This window comes from Talpa occidentalis, unplaced genomic scaffold (genome assembly GCF_014898055.3).
Source record: "Talpa occidentalis isolate TD23 unplaced genomic scaffold, MPIMG_talOcc4v2.1, whole genome shotgun sequence".
Taxonomy (NCBI): Eukaryota; Metazoa; Chordata; class Mammalia; order Eulipotyphla; family Talpidae; genus Talpa; species Talpa occidentalis.
Genome location: NW_026555331.1, coordinates 108,480,562 through 108,496,438, shown reverse-complemented (window position 1 = coordinate 108,496,438; position 15,877 = coordinate 108,480,562). Strand labels below are relative to the sequence as shown.

Genomic DNA, 15,877 nt, shown 5'->3' with positions numbered 1-15,877 from the left:
ATGGGCTTAAAAATGCTGCTGGTTGAGCATGTAATCAGAGTACAGGGACTTAGCTATTCTTAAAGTTACTTCCTTTAAGAAGAGGCCGAGTCTGGTGAATTTCACCCCTCTTACCACAGACTGTAAATTTCGGGCCTCCCTGGTGGCACAAGGGGTTAAGCACCACACTATGAAGCAATCCGCAGCCTCTGCAGCACAAGTTCGATCCCCATTGGGCCAGGGAGCAAGCACATGGCGCAGCAGACCTCTCCTGTCTCGCCCGCTGCTCCCCTCAGCAGTGTTCTTTGGTCAGTCTGCCTGTTCCGTCCCCCACTCTGTCTCTGGTGAATCCTCTCACGCCCCTGCATCTCTGGCCTGTACCCCAGCTCTTGTATGGTAAATAAACAAATCTTAAGTGTAAATTTTCAGTTTGGGCTTCTAATGGATAACGCTTGAGAACGCAGCCCCATTGCGTTTCCTTCTTTCTCCTTTTCTAGATTCTGCAGGCCAACTTTCTTCTGTAACAACTTCATTACCGCTTTTGCTTCTGATCCCTATCTCCCGGAAACGATATTCTTCTTTTTGACTGGATTTGGAAGGGCTCTCAGGGTGCCACGGCGGCGTCCTCCGCGCCTCGGCTGCCGGCCGCCGCCAGGGGGCGCGCTCTGACTCCAGCACCGGCCGTCCCGGCCGCGGGTCCCGGCGCTTCGGGCGCCAACTCCGGCGGCGCGGCGCTGAGGCGGTCGGCTCGGCCTATCGGGAGGCGGCGGCCGGGCGGCGCCGGCGGGAGCCGCGGCCTAGGCGCGGGCGGCGCGCTGGCGGCGGCGGAAGAGGGCGCTGCGCGGCCGGGCAGGACGGCGCGGCGCGGCACGGCGCGGCCCGGAGGAAGTGCGGGCTCGGCCGCCGCCGCCCCAGCCGCGCGGGCCGCGATGTCGTCCGGGCCGCGGCGCGACGACGCGGGGGCCGGGGGCGCGCGGCGGCCGCGGGAGCCGCCCGAGCAGGAGCTGCTGCGGCGCCGGGAGCAGAAGCGGCGGCGGCACGACGCGCAGCAGCTGCAGCAGCTCAAGCACCTGGAGTCCTTGTGAGTCCCCGCCCGGCGGCCCCGAGCTCCCCGAGGAGGGGGCGAGGCGGCCCCGCGGCCGTGCGCGCCCCAGGCGCGTCCCCCGAGACCCGGGGCGGGGCCCGCGGCGTCCCCCAGCCGAGCCCCGCGCGCGGGAGAGGCCGGCGCCCCGGAGCGGCCCGGCTCGGCGCGAGGCCCCCGAGGCTCGGCCCGGGCTCAGGCTGGCCGCGCGGCGGGGCACCCCCGGAGGCGACGGGTTTTGCTCCCCGAGCTGCGAGGTCCCTGGAGGGCGCCCACTTAGGATGCGGGGGGCGAAGGCGTGCGAGGTTCAGCTGAGCGCCCGGGCCCTTTTCCCGGTCTTTGCTCATTTGTCACCCAAACGGCCCACTGTGACCTGGATCCGTGGATGCCCGGTGCTTTTCACCCTCGGCTGCTGAGAGAGAGAGAAAAGCAGGTGCTGGGACGTTAGTGTGCTGAGGAAAGGAAAGGAAAGGCCAAAGGGCTGTCCCTGCATACTGGCGAGGTGGCTGTCAGTGGAGGCGAGTGCAGAGTGCAACAGGATAAAGGTGGGAACTGCTAAAAGACCAGTTTCTGCTCTGCAATGAGAAGAATTAGGACCACAGTCCTAGGTTCTTGCGGCTCAGATTGGCCTGACCGGAGGCAAGGTGCTCCCCAGATGCAGAGGGACACGGGTAGGTTGTAGAGGAGAATTAAACATCAGGTGGAAGTTTGGATTAATGACATTTCAGTTCTTTCCCAGGATTCTGCTCTGCTGTATTTACCTTTAGAGATCAAATTTATTCTGTTTTCTGAGTTATTCGAGCAATCGTTTCTATTTCAGATACTTTTCATTACCTATGAAAAGACCAGAGAAAGGTCCTGAAAGGGTTAAAATTCTTCATAATCCTCTGGGAGCTTTGACACAACGTGCACACCTTTTGGGAAGCCTGGTCTGCCATAGTGCACTGTGGCCCTGGAGCTGAATTTCAGCTCAGTGGAACAGCGATTGCAGGATACAGGCCCCGCAGTGCTGGAATACACTGCCCAGCCCCTTCAGCACATTTGGTGGCCCTCTTACTATGCAGAGGTCAAAACTCCTTCCTGGGATAAACTCAGTCGGGACTTATCCAGGCCCAGACCTCAGTTTCTTTAACTGTAGATTGCCAGACAATGGATAATATTATGCATTCATTTTATAATCTACAGACATCAGAGAGATTATAACCTCCGTTTGCAGATAAGGAAATGCAGCCTCAAGGGTTAAGTAAGCTGATCAAGGGTACATCACATGTCTACTAGTAAAACTAAGAAAAGGAACCCAGGTGTCTGGTCCCCAGATTTCAAACTTTCTGGACTGACATTTTTGGTTTGGGTAGTGGAGAGACTTACTTGCTTTTAAATAAAATTTGCATCTCCAGAGCAGTATTTTCACATAGATTAAGCATTAAATAATACCGGGACCCCATGATTTCAAAATATTAGTGGTTCATAGTTCATCCCACATATTTCCTGCACCTCTCCCTCCAGCAAAGGTTTCAATGAGGAAACTTTAGTTTTTTTCTTCTGGGATTTAATTATTTCTAAATAATATGCTTGACTTTTTGTTTTTAATTGAACAATAGGCATTACCTGTTAACCTCATGTAATAGTAGTTGAGATCTCTTTCTCTACCCTTCTTATCTCTGTCTTTCCCACATAGTCCCATTATAATTTTTGTTAAACCAATAGTCAGTATTAACATTACTATTCCAGATTTCAGACTGAGACTCAACTGTGTGAGCCAGTGCTCACCTCAGCTGTGTAATATTCCCATACATTTGGGCCCTCTCCAGATAAGTTTCACTGGGAACTCATCCTACAGCCTCTTTCCAGGTGAGGTCACTGTCCTGGCTGTGGGGAAGGAGAATCCTGTGTTTCTACCCACTCAGAGTTTATACTCCCAACTCCCACTTTTCAAAGATTGTAATTTCCTTAACATAGAAGTTCATTACTTTCTTGTACTTTCCATTATCTTCCCAAATGTGCCTTGAAACTGTTCCTTGCTGTTATCTCTTCTCACGATTTCTTTGTGGCTTTTTACCTTTTTTATTCCTTTGCTATCATTTTAAGACTGGGGAAGAAAGACTGTTAAGTAAGTTGGCTGGCCCCATACCATTTTTTTATAGATTGAATTCAAATTCTTTAACCCCTTATTATGCCCTCCTTGTTTTTTACATGCCTCATATATGTCTCCTTTGTTTCTGGTTCCAGGCCCTTGAAGGCATCTGAGCTTTCCATCCATGTGCTAGCTCATGCTCCCGCTTCCTCCTGGGCTATCAGGCTAACAGAATGAAGAGCCTGTGTCTTTGTGGCAATTTACATACTCTACTTACTTTCCAGACCCAGGAGTTAGCTGCATGAATAATAGAAATGGCATGTGCTTACATGAAGGACTCTTCCAAAAGAAATCTTACCCCAGCACTCAAAAACAAAGTATTTTTTAAGTACTTGGCAAAATAATGATTTCTCGCCCCATGCCCACTTGGGAGGATGTTTTTCCTGTATCTAAATTTGGTCTTCATACTGCTCAGAGCAAATTTTTAGTCTAAATGATATAAAAACAAGGCTTCACACTTGTATAAAATAATGGGCCTTCACCAACTTTCTTTTAATTGCAAATATATATACAGACTTGTTGACATTATTCATAACACAGAAGACAAACTACGCATAAATCTACTCCCATTTCCAAATCTAGCTAAATATTTAATCTCTTTAAATTTTGAGAATTATTTTTGTAATATTACTCAATTAATTATTTAGTCCCAGGAAAAAACATTAACCCCTTTCCTTTAAACTTGGAAAAATAGTTGTAACCTGTTAGGAATTACTAGGAATGCCATTACTAATAATAGATTTCAAAATGTGTAGTTCCATCACATTCCTTTTCATCTTGGCAACAACAATTACATATTTTTCAGGAACTTGAATCTCAATTTGATTGCCCATATGTTGTTTGTACAACTGTTGTGGCTCAAAGGAAATATTATTGGATTATTGGACTTACAGATTGTACTGTCAGGAGCCCATAATTTGATTAATGACTGGCTGCAAATGGACTCATACACATTTCCGCTGTTCTTGCTAAGATAGGCCAAGCCTATAACATGCCACAGCTTTCCACTGGAAGTTATTTTAAGTATTTGCTTTGGAAATACCATACCTAACAAGCTAATCCTTATACCCAGTTATTTACTATGTAGTCTTCAAGGAGTGAGTCCTTCCCTGTCCCTTTAGAATAATTCTGAATTAGGGGCTCCCCGGTGGCTCAGTGGGTTGAATACCACTCTGTGAAGCTGTCCGCAGCCTCTGCAGCACAGGTTCAATTCCCAGCCTGCCAGGGAGATTCCCATATGGCGCAGCAGATCTCTCCTTTCTTGCCCACTGCTCCCCTCAGCAGTATCTTCAGTCCGTCTGCCTGTTCTGCTCCCCACTCTGTCTTTGGTGAATTCTCTCACCCTCCTGTGCCTCTGGCATGTATTCCAGCTCTTGTATAAATAAACTAAATCTTAAAAAGAATAACTGAATTAGTGATAGTGAGAATAAGAGCAGAGAAACTTCCATCAGTATCCTTATTTGGAAAGATCCAGAGATGGAGGCAAACAAAGGTCCTTCTTACTGTAGCAACTCCTGGCATTTCTCATCCATCAAGGGAGTGAGGGGAATCTTCCTTCTTCTGCAATCAGAGCACACTAACATTACTACTTTGTTCTCCCATTGTGTAGGGGGTTACCAACACCAAACAGTTTTATTCTTAGAGGACATCAGGTAGAGAGCTTACCAAATTAACTCAAGATACTGTATACCTGTACACTGGAAATAGCATCAGAATCCGCAGGTTAGTGGCTCAGTATCATAGGAGTTACATACATACACAGTCTTGATACCAATCTCAAGTCCACATTACCTTTGTTTTTGACCAAGTGTCTACCAATTGGAACCCCCTCATCATGTTTTATTAATTTAGTAGAGTGGCTCACAGAACTCATACACTTTTCTTACTACTAGGTTACAGGTTTGTTATAAAAGATTTTTACTCAGGAACAGCCAGAAAAACAAGGTATGTGGGGAGGGTCACAGAGTTCCCACACCCCCTCGAGGTGTGCCACAGCGCCACATGTTTACTCGTTTTTTTATGGAGGTTTCATTCCATAGCCATTGGTGACTAGTTCAGCCTCCCAGGAGGTGGGGTGCAAGATCAAACTTCCATAATCACCTGCTTGGTTCCCCAGGGGCCTTGGTTCCCCAGCCCCTATCTTAGGGATTTTCCAAAAGTCACTTCATTCACATAAACACATTGTGGTTGGTTGGGTCTTGTTATGAATAACAAAAGAAACTTTTCACCTTTATAGTTATAGAGCTTTTGCAGGAACTGGGAACAAAAGTGTATAACAAAAGATGCCACTGTGCCTTTTTTTTTTTTTTTTTTTTTTAGATTTATTTATTTTATTTATTTGTACAAGCACTGGGTACAGTCAGAAGTGCAGGAGGGTGAGAGAATTCACCAGAGCCAGAGCGGGGAGCACAGCAGGCAGAAGGACCAAAGTACACTGCTGAGGGGAGCAGTGGGAGGCAGGAGAGGTCTGCGCGCCATGTGGGACCCTCCTCAGGTGACCGGGGAGCAGCCGGGGATTGAAACGGCGCTGCAGAGGCTGCGGGCAGCTTCGCAACCCAGTGCTCAACCGCTGCGCCACCGGGGAGGCCCTGCCCTTTTTTTTTTTAAGGACAATTTTTTATTTTTATAGGGAACAGGCAGCAGTATACACTTAGCCCAATTTGATGGCAAATTCTTTAATCTTCACCTTTTCCAGTTTGGCAACGCGAGCCACAGATTTTGGACCCAGGACATTGATTCCCCCAGTGACAGCTGATCTCATCATATCCGTCATCCTAATTGGCCCTGAGAGCTTCTACCAGCTTAGCCAGGGCTCTTTTGTCTTCTCAGTTAACCTGTGTGAGGCAACAATAGTGCAAGTCTTCCTGTGGACTAGATGCCCCAGCCTGCAATGTCTGAGAGAGGAAATTTTAGGGAAAATTAGATTCAGGACAGTACCGGTACATAAATCAAATAGTACTGAAACTCTGGATATAAATTGTTCCTGGAGTCTTGTTCTCCAGTTACAAGCATGATGCTAGAATAATTACTGGATTCAGCTAAACACTTATGGAGGATCCTGTACAGGTGAGGATTGGCACAGAAGATAGCAGGTGGGCACTAAGCTGTGTGCCCTTGTACAGGTTACTTGACCTAGCATGATTATTAGTATAGGAAATATACCGCTAGCCTAGAATAGCAATTGCAACTCAATGTTTTTGAGTATTTGTCCCAATTCAGCCTCTTGCTGGCATAGCCTCTATTTGACCATTGCTAAAATGGGTCACTGGCCTGCCCTCTTCTTGTTCTGAGATTCTAGCATTATAGTTTAATAGCTATAAAAAGCATATTCTATGAGTTTCAGAGTAGATCTAGATACACTTGGCGAAAGGCAGTGATCCCTAGAACCACACTAGGAGGGGGGTTCTCTGATTCACATGGCTCAGAAAGAACATAAGCCCAGCTGGGGAAGATGTCTGCCAGATCTGTGCCCACTTCTGTTTAGGAGCAGCTTGTGACTCTAAAGCTATGTAAAAGCTGGCCTGGGTTGGCTGGACCTCTCTGTTGGTCCAGATCTTGGCCCCTGTAATATGAGGCCTCCAGTGTTGAGCTGCCTCAAGATGTTGCCAAGAGTATCACCTCCCTTCAACGAAAGAGGCAGAAACAGTGCCTTTCACAAATGTACTGTGAAATAATGACCCATGGGAAAATTGAGACTCAGGTTAAGTTCTTGCACAAAGTACCCAGCTGTGAGAATGAATCAGAATTCAAATCAAGAATTTTTGTTTACCTCCGAAGCCCAGTCACACTGATTTGGAAATGGAAAATGTTCTGGCTGGAATTTGGGGTCTTCCAAACTGTCTTTTATTGGGACAGTTTTATAAAGAGTGTCAAATAACAAAACTAACACAATTTAGTAACAAATTTAAGGCCCATTATTCAAGGGAAGACTGTCCATGAATTGGGTGACAACCAGGCCTCACAAGCATGGTTGTGGGGAGCACCCCCAACTAGGGATTTGGGGCAAGAGTGTGTTTTATAGACTATTAGAAGAGGCAACTTGGAAACAGGGCTTGATTGGCCTGGAGGATTTCCTTATTGGGGTTGGTGTCCTATTTTCTAGGGGAGGTATTAAGTTGGCGAAAGCTGAATTAGAGGATTGTGATCAGCATTAGGTTTCCTTGACAGGAAGGTGTTTCCCTTTCACACAGACTGACTTATCTGTACATATGTGAGTTGGAACAGGACATTGTGGCAGCCTCCTTTGCCTGGCTCCCAATATACAAATTACCTTTAGCAAGAGTGACATGGGCATTTCTGAGAGCACTTTTTATGTTTTTCTAGATTTCATTAGGATATTTATGCCCTTAGTTCTCCTTTCTGGTACATAGCATTGTGCCTGGTATAAACATTGCTAACTGGTTATTTATGCAAGGAGTTAAGTTTTTAAATTGAACCTTCGGTGTCACCTGTAAATTAAATTTAATTTGGCCTCTTGAACCTCTTCCTTTTTGGTAGAAGAAAACTTAACAAATTAGTGAGAGGTAGAATAGGATTTAACTCTTCAAACAATCACAGAAATATTGTTGAACTTTTAAAACAAAAATGCAGCATTTGTTATTCTATAGCGGAAATGAGTACTTAATAGCATAGTTTGATCCCCTTTTCCTTAATTGCACATAACCTTTGGGTTTTTTTGGTTTTCTTTGGAGAGATATTAATCTGGGCTTACACCAGGTTAATTAGTGTAAAGAAGTTAATACTGGTTTCATTTTTCTTGTGTAACTAAAAAGCATTGTTTCAGGTTATATATTTACATGTACATAAATGTAAGTGGGGAAAAATGTCAGTAAAAAAATAAAACTCCCTCCTTTGTACCCTTCCAGAAGAATTCTATTCATGGAAAGGCATGTCTGTGTGTATTTAATGTGTATAATTTCCTTTATCACGTAATCTAATAAAGGAAACCACTGTTCTGTACTATACTTCTTTTTTTAATTTAAACTATTTTGGAGATTGTCATACATTAGTTTAGGGATAATTTTTTTTAAGTTTTTTTTTATATATATATTTTTAAGTTTATTTATTTATTTATACAAGCACTGGGTACAGTCAGAAGCGCAGGAGGGTGAGAGAATTCACCAGAGCCAGAGCGGGGAACAGAGCAGGCAGAAGGACGGAAGTACACTGCTGAGGGGAGCAGCAGGCGGCAGGAGAGTTCTGGCGCCATGTGGGACCCTCCTCCAGTGGCCGGGAGCAGCCGGGGGATCGAACTGGCGCTGCAGAGGTTGCGGGCAGCTTCGCAACCCAGCGCTCAACCGCTGCGCCATCGGGGAGGCCCAGTTTAGGGATAATTAATATATATTTGATTACTAGATAAATGACTTATTTTAACATTTATATCTTTCTGATATTAAAAGTAAGACATTTTCGCTCTCTGTTCTCAACATCTGGATAGCATGTTTCCAAGTTATTTGGGTCTACACAATTTTAAACTAGCCACAGTGACTAAATGCCCACTTTCAGTACAATGTTCCCAATAGATGCATTGAAAATACATAAGATGTTCATTGTCCTACTGCTTTTTTCATTGTTGTTGGGGATAGAGGACTAGACATTCATATTTAAATCCAAATTCCCATGATTGACTAGCTTGACACAGTAACCAGTAGTGTGTCGATAGTTAAAAATGAGCATGATTACACCTACCAGGAATATGTCAATGTTATATGTCAATTATATCTAAAAAATAGTAATTTTTTTAAATGAACAAGAGCATTTGGTGGTGATTTTTCCAGATCTGGGGTCCAGCATCCTTTCTAGCAGTTTCAAAGAATGATGGAAAGTGAAAATGAAGTCCTTGAGAGCTTGGGCATGAATTGTATACTCAGAATCCCAGGGGTCTGAGAGCTGTTAGTGAAAGGGAAAGTAAGTTCCACGCAGTCCTTCATGTACTTGATCTAATAGTATTCTTCACTGGATGGCAGTGTCATCCCAGTATTGTGCAGGGGTCCTTCACCCCAAGTGCATCAGGATCAGTACAGGCATCGAGGGTGGTCAGACAACTCAGCAGAGGACACCCTTTCCAGGTGGGGTACATGGAGAGTATCCTGAATGCCTCTGCCCCAAACTTCTTCAGGGTTGGGTAGGTGGAGTTATGCTAGGTAAATATTTGACATCACAATGAAAGTTTGCAACTATAAATTCCTCATGGGCCTTCTTACCTCACATTTTTCCTGCAGTCTCTTGCTTTCCCTTCCAAAAATAAAATCCTGATGCTAGGACATCATGTTAGTTATTTCAGTGAATTTAAGTTCTAAATCTAAGTAGGAGGTAGTATAGTATTAGTTCATTTATATGAGGTATCTGACTGCTAGGCACATTTTGTTAACTATTTTAGACAATGTAGCGTTTCAAGCTCTTACTAAAAATATCCTTTCTCTTTTGGCCTAAAGTTGCTTTTGTTTATTAAAATATATCATATTCCTTTTAATGTGGTTGATGATGGATTTTTTTTTTCCTTTCTAGTTACGAAAAACCTCCTCCTGGGCTTATCAAGGTCAGTGTGAAGTTTGTACGTGTGGTTATCTTCTTAGACATAATTAACTCGTAATTGTGCTCAGGCACAATAAGTTGTTATAAAAAAACAATTCTAAAAGTTTTTGAATACCCTTTATGATAACCCTGATCTTCCCTGCAGATGCCAGTCAGTCATACATGATGGGGTTTTCACAAGCCTGTGCCTTTGTAGAATTTTAATCAGCCATGTGTCTGTCCCCTAAGAAGCCTCCAGGCCCTCAGCGAGATCCTCAGTGAGATCCTCAGCAACCGCCCCCCTTCTCTCTCTCAGTTGTGACTGCATCTTTTGCAAGCTGTGCTGTGCCATTTCTGCTGTCTCTCCCCGGGCCAGCTTCCTGAATGTCATCAGCTCAGAGAATAGTAGACGCAGACATTCAAGCATGTCTTTCTGTGAGAGTGAGACTTAGAAGAGTCTATTTGATAACTTTCAAAATATTTACTATAAGGGCCTCCCTTGGTGGCGCAGCGGTTGAGTGCTGGGCTGTGAGGCTGCCCGCAGCCTCTGCAGCGCCAGTTCGTTCCCTGGCCACAGGCGAGGGTCCCACAAAAAAAAAAAATTAATATAAGCATTTTTTCACTATAAATTTAATATTCATGTAAACTAGAAAAAGATCAGAAGGTTAAAAAAAAACCCACCTCAATTGTTTAATGCAGTTACTTGCTAATCAAAATACACTTTATAAATACAGCATGTGTGAGTGTCATAACATAACAGTGGCTTTCAAGGTATAAGTTATTTTAATTTTAATGTGTTATTTTTACTACTCCAGAAAACCTCAATGTTTAATTTTAGACTTTACTTCATTCTACACAACTTTTAAGCTAGCAGAAAACTTTGTGATCTTAAAATCTAATTTTTGTGATCTAGAATCAGAATTTAGGGCTCACAAATCATTCCTATGTGAACAACACTAGCAACTCTTCCCTAAGAATAGCTACAGCATTTTCATGGTACAGTTCCTCTGCTATATTTCTTTCTGTTGCTTCTGTCAGATATAATTTTTGTTTCATTCTAGCTCATGAGATGGCAATTTACGATGATGATGTTGGGATCTCCCATCCATGAGAAATCCAGGGGATGTTGTTTCTGAAGCAGGAGGAAACAAACTCTGGTGTTTTGTTGTCATGTTGTTTATATGGTGTTTCCTTTTTTCAGGAAGATGAGACTAAGCCAGAAGACTGTATACCAGATGTACCAGGCAATGAGCATGCCAGGGAGTTTCTGGCTCATGCACCAACCAAAGGGCTCTGGATGCCACTGGGCAAAGAAGTCAAAGTTATGCAGTGTGAGTATGGAGAGTTTCAAGTAACACCCCCCAGCACACACACTTCATAAATCACAACTGGCAAAGCGTCTTTACTTCTCTGATTTAGTTTCCTCTTACCAGAGGACTGTTAGAGTCATGGTATGCTCTTTTTTTTATGATAAGAAAGCCAACTTTCTGTGTTAGTAAGTGATCTAAGGTAAGGGATTGAGCATCTTTCTGAAGATAGTTAGTCCCATGCTATCTGTCATCCAAGAGCCTTCCTTCCCCATCATTCTGTAGAGTCCTGTAACCGCCCCTGTGTTGGATCGTCAGTCTCTTATATCTTAGATCTCTGTTGTAAAAGGGAGAATGATACAATTCAACCTATAATACAATATAAGTAAAAATATAATACATATATCGAAATATAGGGGAAAACAATCACTGTTTTTCTTGGGACTGCTTGGTAAGTACTTGGTTCATTTCTAAAACTCTTAAGATTACAGAATGCTTGAGGAAGTAGTTTCCCTCTTTTCTTGGATCTTACCTTGTTCATCCACTGATGCCATTTGCTTTCAAAATTGGATTTTGGTAACTGCGATCTACTGATACTTTATCTTAATTGAGTAAAAATGTACTCTTTTACAGAAATATATCCCTTTTTCTTTGTTTTTAGGTTGGCGTTGTAAACGGTACGGTCACCGAACGGGCGATAAAGAATGCCCTTTCTTTATCAAAGGCAACCAAAAGTTAGAACAGTTCAGAGTAGTAAGTAAAACCCCAGAATGTCAATTTCCATTTACCAGCGAGGATAAATGTTGGTGAATCAAGCAGACACCAGTGCACTGGGGGCTCACATAAAATACATTCCCAGAAGACTTTTGACTGAAGTATCTGTTGTTAACTAACTACATCGCTGTTAAACTGAATTTGTGTGACAGATTACTTCGTTAACAAAAAACTGACATCAATTAAAGTGTTACTTGTTTATGCCTTGGGAATAGTTCATCCTTTTTCTGAAGCAGACATTGTTTATCTATTAAATCACTTTTTTATTAAATGTCCTCTTTAAATAGATCTGTCATTTCCTCACTTTATTTTAACATAATCACCTATATCTAAGACATTTTAAATATTGTGCTTTCATTTTAATCTGAAGAAAATATTCTGGTTAAGTCACTGCTAGCTGGAATGTCCATTTTTATAGCTCTCATAGCAGATTATTTGGTGATAAATCTCAAAAACCTAAACATAAGCATATTTTTATAAGTCAGAATCCAAATTCCAAGAATTTATCCTAAGTATATACAGAACATCAGTATATACAAATTGTTATGAATGTATTATGATAATTTCAAAATTATTTATATGGAAAATTAGAAACTAAAGAAAAATAGGAAACAAGTTCAGTCACCAACCTACCACATAAATCACTGTGACAAAGAAATATAACTTTTGAGAATTACGTTTTGAAAGAATGTATAATGTCATGAGAAGGCATCCATGTAAACCTAAGGGAAGAGAATGGAGTTGCATGTATAATATGATTATACATTTTTCACAAATTATGAATAATAACTGGGACATGCACACTAAAATGTTAGCAGTGATTATCCCTGGGTGCTGAGCTAACAGATGTTTTTAACTTAATTTTTCCTTTAGCATGAAAGATTTTTACAAGTATGTTTACACATAACTCACATACTATAAAATTCATTCTATCTATTTGTATATTCAAAAATTTAAGTATGATTTTAAATGATGCAAACATTGCAAGAATACATTTGCTTTATTTTAACAAAATGAAGCATTATAATTGATTTTTCAGGTCCAGGCTTACCTCTCTTTCCTCTTTTGTAGTAAGTAGCTTGGTAACCATACTTATACACTTCTATGGGGAATATACATATTTTTAAGTACCTATAAATGGGTCATTTGTACATGTCATTTCAGCCCACTTGTTTTGCAATAGTATCACCTGATCATTTGTCCACATAGAACAAAAAGAAAAACCTCAGTATTTTCTTTTTCCTTTTTTTTTGGGGGGGGGACCCTCACCGGTGGCCGGGGATCGAACTGCCACTGCAGAGGCTGCGGGCAGCCTTGCAACCCAGCGCTCAACCGCTGCGCCACCAGGGAGGCCCCTCAGTATTTTCTAAACTAAGTAATACTGCATAATGATTCTCCTATGGTTTTTTCTTTAAAAAGTTATTTTTTTAATTCTTGACATACCATTATTTTACGTCCTTGTTTGTTTTTTCACAATATAGGTTTTCTCCCTTCCAGTGTGTATAAAAGCTATTTAAATTATATCCTTTATTTGTATATTTGGAAGTACGTTTTTTATAGCTTCCATGAGTTTGAAGTGATGGTGACTCAGGGAAAGGATTAGACCATGTTTTGTTAGAATTTATGTTAGACTATAAAATTATACCAAATAGGAAAAAAACTGGTTTCAGTGAAAGAGGGATTTAGTTTTAATTTAACTTAATAATCAATGAAATAGAACTCAACCTTAACTTTCTCTAACCCTCAAGGCACATGAAGATCCCATGTATGACATCATTCGAGAGAATAAACGACATGAAAAGGATGTGAGGTAATCTTGTCCTGATAACTATCCTCTTAAAGGTTGAAATTATATAAAGGTGGAAATGACCATTTCATTATTACATGAGTGGTAAAGTAAATATTTGGTGGGCAGGAATAATCACTGAAACAGCCAAAAGTGAGGGAATGAATAGGCAGCCTCATTCTACTTGGGTTACCTTAAGTAGTGGGTTTCACCTTGCCCATACCCAGCATTGAGAGTTGATGTAGACAACTATAACTTAGCTTATAAAAGTCATTTCTTATCCCCTTATTACAGTATGTTATAAATGTTCTATTTTATTATTAGTTACTCTTACTAATCTCTTACTATGCCTTATTTATAAATTAAATTTATCCCAGGTCTGTGGGTATATGGAAAAATGTAATATATATAAGATTTGGGTCTATCCATTATTTCAGGAATCCATTGGAGGTCTTAGAACAGACTCCCTTTAGACAAGAAGAGATGCCTGTAACTTCTCCAGTGTCTTTTAAGATCTGAGCTTTTGTTAAAAGTTCTTAGATAAGATTAAAGATAGGGAGAAATATAGAAAGGCTTTTCTCAAATGTGTTATTGAGATAATTATTAAGGATATAAATGACCTACTGTAAACTTGAGCGGTGGGAAAATGATTTAGGATAGTATGCATCTGTTAGCATTATAGTTGTAAGGACTCTAGAAACATGCAGAAATATTTTGGACAATGAAAGGATTAAAAATGACTACACTGGTTGTAGCCATGTAAAATAGGCATGTATGTACACAAGAATGAGGAAAACATGCAAAATTTAAAATAAGCACTGTCTTTAAAGGGGTGGCTATTTGTGGTATTTTTTACTTCCTCTACTGCTCTTCTATTTTTTATGGTAAAAAGGGGTTTTAAGGTTAAATAATGTTCTCTGAGCAACCTTTGTATGTTTAGGATACAACAGTTGAAACAGTTACTGGAGGATTCTACCTCAGATGAAGATGAGAGCAGCTCCAGTTCCTCAGAATGTAAAGAGAAACACAAGAAAAAGAAGAAGAAAGAAAAGCATAAGAAAAGGAAGAAAGAAAAGAAAAAGAAGAAAAAACGAAAGCATAAGTCTTCCAAGTCAAATGAGAGCTCAGACTCAGATGAATAAGAGAGACAGACACTGAGAGGAGACTATTTGGGGTCAGCATGTGAATTCTCACCTTCCAGTAAAGATGTGACCCACCAGAGAGAGTCGTGTCTCCCAGGTGCTAGCTCTGGACAGCTGCCTTTTTCAGTATCATCCTCCCTGATGCTCACTGGGCTTTCGGATTCCTTTTGGAAACCATGCAAAGGTGAGGAGGGCAGATTTCACAGTTGGCGGGCCCTCACCTTTGCACTCACAGCTGCAGTTGCAGGACATGACACAGGCTCAGGGTGCAACAATATAGTTTATGAAGGAGTGAGAAAGATAAAATGGGAGAAAAGAAATAGGCAGAGCCAGAGACAGTAGCAATGGTCAGGTGATGGTCTGAAGCAGAGATAAGGCTTGAAGGTCTCTGTGAAGAGCCTTCCATAGGTGGAGCCACAGTAGCAGCAGTAATCGGAAGGCTGAGCTGGGCAGCACTGGATGATAGACTGGAAATCGCTAGAGGCAATAGCACCAGGAGGCAGTGCTGGACATGTCAATGGCAAGGACCAGTGTTGCAGCTCTTAGAGATGACTGGACACAAGCCAACATCAGGCACAGGCCAACAATGTCATTCAGCCGATGATATTGGAGGCAGGGTCAGAGATGAAGTCTGCAAAGTTCTTTCCAGGAGAGATTCCAGATCAGTCTTTTGCAGCTCTCTGAAGCCCAGCTTACATCCCCTTCAGAGTATCCACCTTTCAAACCTGATTGGTCAGTCTTTCTTGATTGGTGCAAGCTCAAAAATGATTGGTTCCCTTGGGAGCTCCAGTCATATTGGTCCATTTATAATCCCAGCTATTGATTGTGCCAGTTGAGCTCCACTCAGATTGGTCCATTTTCAGTACCATGTCAGTTTCAAACAGACTGCATCAGTGCATCCAACCTGACCTATACTGACCAAACAACTTTGAATGGCCTCTGCCGTGTGCCTGGACTAAGGGCATCTCTGAAGAAGTTCCTCCAGGTGCTGCCACAGCTTCATAGTGGGGCTACTTAATTAAGACTTCAGGTTGTCTTTTCTGTATTGTGAGGATAATAAAAGCTTATTATTTATTTTTTAAATGTATTTACTTTTTCCTTCTAAATAATACATGTGTGTACACCATATTTAAAAGGCATACCGGTTTAATCATGAAAACT

At 42.1% G+C, this 15,877-nt stretch overlaps 1 protein-coding gene across 1 annotated transcript; it reads left to right on the top strand.

Annotated features, from left to right (window-relative positions):
- Nucleotides 1–908: 908 nt before the first annotated feature.
- Nucleotides 909–15,801, top strand: RP9 (RP9 pre-mRNA splicing factor). The gene is made up of 6 exons (XM_037510076.2): nucleotides 909–1,060; nucleotides 9,702–9,732; nucleotides 10,909–11,038; nucleotides 11,676–11,767; nucleotides 13,537–13,598; nucleotides 14,515–15,801. Exons 1-6 carry the CDS (start codon nucleotides 909–911, stop codon nucleotides 14,714–14,716), a joined length of 669 nt encoding a protein of 222 aa, XP_037365973.1. The 3' UTR covers nucleotides 14,717–15,801.
- Nucleotides 15,802–15,877: the final 76 nt, after the last annotated feature.